Below are 4,130 nucleotides of genomic sequence, written 5' to 3' on the forward strand. Positions count from 1 at the left end.
AAACAGCGGTGTGGCTGGTCGAGCTTGCTGCGTTTCCTGTCGTTCGGTCAATACACACCATAACTACGTTGGCTCTGTCACATGGGGCCGAGGCCGAGCTCGCACCTGGAACAAGCCGACACGCGAATTGGAAATAAAACTTTTCGAATTTTGCGGCGCGGCGGGGGCGCCGGGCGGCCGGGCGAGTTTGGCGCCACGGCCGGCCGGCCCCCCGACCAGTGGCGCTGTGGGCGGCGAGCGGCGCAAGCTCGACCGGCCCGGCGGAGCGGCGCGCGGCGTCGTGGCGTGGCGTGGCGGCGGCAGAGCGCGCCAACGTCAGTCGCATTGGAAGCCCCGGGCCGAGAGGTTGGACGCGGTCGCGTTGCGTAGCAGACAGGGCGAGCAGCGCGCAAGCCGGCGAGTGGAGTTACACCTGTGGAGTGCCCCGAGGGACTTGGAATATCTCTTGTTCGTTCGTGTTTCGTGCGCGCGTGGGAAGTGGCGGAGTGAAAACCCGGCGACGACGATCTCGTCGGCAGTGAATTTGTATTTTTCTTAGTTTTGTTTATGTGTGATTATTTTCTGCGTGTGAAAAGTGCTGTGTGAAACTTCAAATCACCACCCGCTGCCAAATACCCGGTTCTGGAGTTTACCGAGAGAGTGCCTGTGATTGTGATTCAGTGTGTGCTCAACTTCGTCAAGACTCTCGCCACCTGCGCAGCCATGGAGCGTGTTGGAGTTGTGCTGTTGCTCGTCGCTTCTTTACAAGGTGAGCTTCGCAAGCGTCGCGACGGGGAAGCACAGCACAGGAGCGTGGGGAGCAATCACACCTCTGCGCGAAGCGTCGACTTCGCAGGGCCGCCGCCAACCTGGTCCCGAATATTTATTTTTATTTTTCTTCTCTCTCTCCGCACTATTGAGGCTCTGCGTGCCGTTATCGCAGCACAAGTGGATTACAGCGGTGCAAAGGCGCTTATCACACCTCCTCATGCCTCTCTCTGTCTCTCTCTCTCCTTTTCTGCGCGGGGCCCCCGGTGAGGCTGGGGCCTGCGTGCGCCCCACGCCCGGAGCCGAGCTGGAGCAAGAGAGGGAGACAATCAGAGACAGTGAGCGAGCGAGCGGGCTCAGGTGTGCGAGAGAGAGAGAGAAGCTGGTCTGCCCCCCCCCCCCCTTTCCACCAGGTACCCTCCTCTCTCTCTCACACACGGAGCCTCCCGGGGCCCCACCTTGCCCCGATGGGTAACAAAGGGATGAGAAGGCGGGGCGGCCGGCCGACCGGCCGGGCAGGTAAAAAGAGAGAGAGAGAGAGACCGACGGAGAAAGAGGAGGGAAGGGGTTCGGGTCCAGAGGAGAGGAAAAGAGAGAGAGAGACGAAGAGGAGCAGGACAAGATCGTGGCGCGGAGCGGGCAGGTGAGATGGGGGAGGGGGCTACCCGCCCTCGCCGGCACCAAGCAGGGCACCTGGCTCCGACTGGGGCTCCGACTCCTCCTGGCGGCGGACGGCCCGGCTCCACACTGTTTTATACCTTTTTGTTGTTAGTTCTTCCCTTCCTAATCGAGTTTTTCCCCCCTCTTCTCCGGGCTTGGCTCTGCTGCTCGGCCCGTCCGGCTCACCAGCGTCCGTAGCGCTTCTTCATTTTCCATCTTCTCCTCTCGATCGGTCTCTCGCCCTCTCCCTCTATCTCGCTCTCTCCCTCTGTCTCTCTCTCTTGCTCTCCCTCTCTCTTTCTCTACCCCCTCCCCCCCTCTCTTTCTCCCTCTGACCGAGGGCGTGGGCACGCTCTGTCCTTACGTGGTCGAGGTCGAGGTTAGGTCAGGCCCTCCTGCGCGCCCTCGCCCCGTGGTCCGTGGGCGGCGGCGGAGACCCCGCTGTCCACCTGGAACTGAGTGGACACCGCCGTGTCGCCGCCTAGAAATAGACGCTCCCCTTCCCACCCGTCCCCTCCCGCCCAGCTTCGAGTCTCACCCGCCGCTCTCCAGCTCTGGCCAGCACAGACTGATCGAACGCGACGGACCCGCGCCCATATAGTTCTGCCGTTCTACTGCCACCCAAAACATTTCCCGCCCGATGGCACACCGCATTGTGTTCGAGTGTGTATTTTTAGCCCGCGTCGTCCGTCGCCCGTTTTATTTGAGCCTCGGGCTTCCCTCCCTCCCCACCCAGTGCTGCCAACCAAACGGACGAACGCGCGCGCGAAAATTTGTTTAATGAAAAAATACACTGAAAGTTCCAGTAGCACAGTACTACATTTTTTAAGGGGCCGCTGTTATACGTGTAGGACACACAATGTGCACTGAAGTTGTAATTCCATGGTCTCTGTACTACTTGAGTCTCCAGAGCAGAGTGTTTTGCTGTTGCGCCCCCATGCATGGGTCACCTCCAACAAGCAGGAGGACGCGCAGTTCTATACCGTGTGTGTTTCCGGCAGTGTATTTGTGTGTGGCGTGTCCGCCCGCCCGTCCGTCCGTCCGTCATGCGGTGTGGGAACGCGTCGGACGGACAGGAGGACGACGACCGTCTCGTCTGGAGCGCCACGTCGGTGGCGGCGGTGGTGGCCGCGCGGTGCAGCCCCCCTAGCGGTGGCGGCGGTTAGCGAGTTGGCGCGAACAGCGCCATATTCTTACCCCCTCTCCCCTCATCCTCCTGACCCCCCGTCACCCCCTTCCCCCCTCTCCTCCTGCCCTCAGCCCTGTTGGTGTGGACGGAAGTCCTCTGCGCACAACGCGTAATGAATTGCACTGACCGCCCTTGCGCTCCCACGGTGCAGCGCACACACTTGTTGGGCTAGGTCTTCTGAGCCACGCCACGCCACGCCACGCCACGCCCCGCCACGCCCCGCCACGCCCCGCCACGCCCATGCGCGGCATGTCGAACGCGTGACGGTGTGTCAGGTGTGTCAGGCACACACCTGACCATGAGTACAGCTACCGGTTCAATAACACAACAATTATTACTCAAGTCTGACGCCGTCAAAATTTCCGCTGTAGACATCCTCAAGTTGACTGAAGCGAAATTTTATCAACTTTTTTTTGCAAAACTTTACTAGACCAGTGGTCATTGAGATGACGTTTAATTGACGTTAATAATTGTCCGGACGTGTCGGGGCGTGGGCACCGCCCTCTAATCCGAGCTGCGCTTCCTTGTGTGCGTGTGCGTGCGTGTGCGTGCGTGTGTGTGTGCGTGTGTGTGTGTGTGTGTGTGTGTGTGTGTGTGTGACGGGCGGCCGTGAGTCACCGCCGCCTTGCCAATAAGTGATCCGGCAGCATGCAGATGCCAGGGCCTATGGGCGCTACGCCGCCACGCCCCCCTTGCTGCCATGCTCGAGTTAAAACGTCATTCGTGGACGTCTAAGGTCATTACTGCATTAAATTAATTAAAATAACTCAACTGCCGGGGAGTGTTGTTCTTCACCTTTTGATGGGACGCTGTATTGGATTTCGAGGGTCAAAAGTTGTTATTTTTCTTTAGAATTTGCTGCAACAATCTTTTGTACAGGCCTTATATGTACTGAGGTTCTTGTTCGTTTTACGGCTGAATACCGTCGATCTATTGGTGTTCTTGTGCGTGACTGAACTGAACTGTGTCTCAGCAGCCCCCCTCCCCCTCCTCCCCCCCCACACCTTTTCCTTTCCTAACTCGGCCCGCCCCTGCGCGTCCGCCTGGTGGCGCATTGTATGTTAATCCGCGGCCTGTTATTTGTCATTTGGACGGGATTCCGAAGCAGTCATTTCGGCCGCGGGGAGCGGCCAATTGTTTTTCGCGGCGCACACCCCGTTCCTCTGGGAAAAAAATTAAAAATTGTTATTGAAGAAAAATAACGGCTTTAGGTTGGCCGTGACCTGCAAACACCTGCTTGGGAAGTACTAGTAAAATAGTTGTATTTTTACATTTGTTAGATTTCTTCTCTTTTTTTGGCCGTGTAGTGCACCTCGGTGTCGTGGCTGCTGATGTGATCCTGGACTTTAATTACGATCTGCTCTACGTGGTGCTGCTGCTGCGGCGGCGGCGGCGGCGGCGGCCGGACCGGCGGCAGTGGGGAGAGAAAGCGGACGATGTACTTCATATTTTGCATATTGTACCGCCTCTGTCATTCCGCCTGGATATTGAATTCCCAAGAGTCGCCCGGACAGTCTGGAAAAGGGGAGGGGGG

General features: G+C 58.4%; 1 protein-coding gene across 5 annotated transcripts in view; it reads left to right on the forward strand.

Annotated features, from left to right (window-relative positions):
• The first annotated feature begins 300 nt into the window (after positions 1–300).
• LOC113213170 (fasciclin-3) overlaps positions 301–4,130 on the forward strand; it is a 213,859-nt gene continuing 210,029 nt past the window's right edge. For all 5 annotated transcript variants that reach the window (XM_052265258.1, XM_052265259.1, XM_052265260.1 and 2 more), the window contains exon 1: positions 301–748. In XM_052265258.1, coding sequence (XP_052121218.1) covers positions 703–748 — 46 coding nt within the window. In that variant the 5' untranslated portion in view covers positions 301–702. The remainder of the gene's footprint in view (positions 749–4,130) is intronic.

This window comes from Frankliniella occidentalis, unplaced genomic scaffold (assembly GCF_000697945.3).
Source record: "Frankliniella occidentalis isolate FOCC.00 unplaced genomic scaffold, Focc_3.1 Scaffold25, whole genome shotgun sequence".
NCBI classification, from domain to species: Eukaryota; Metazoa; Arthropoda; class Insecta; order Thysanoptera; family Thripidae; genus Frankliniella; species Frankliniella occidentalis.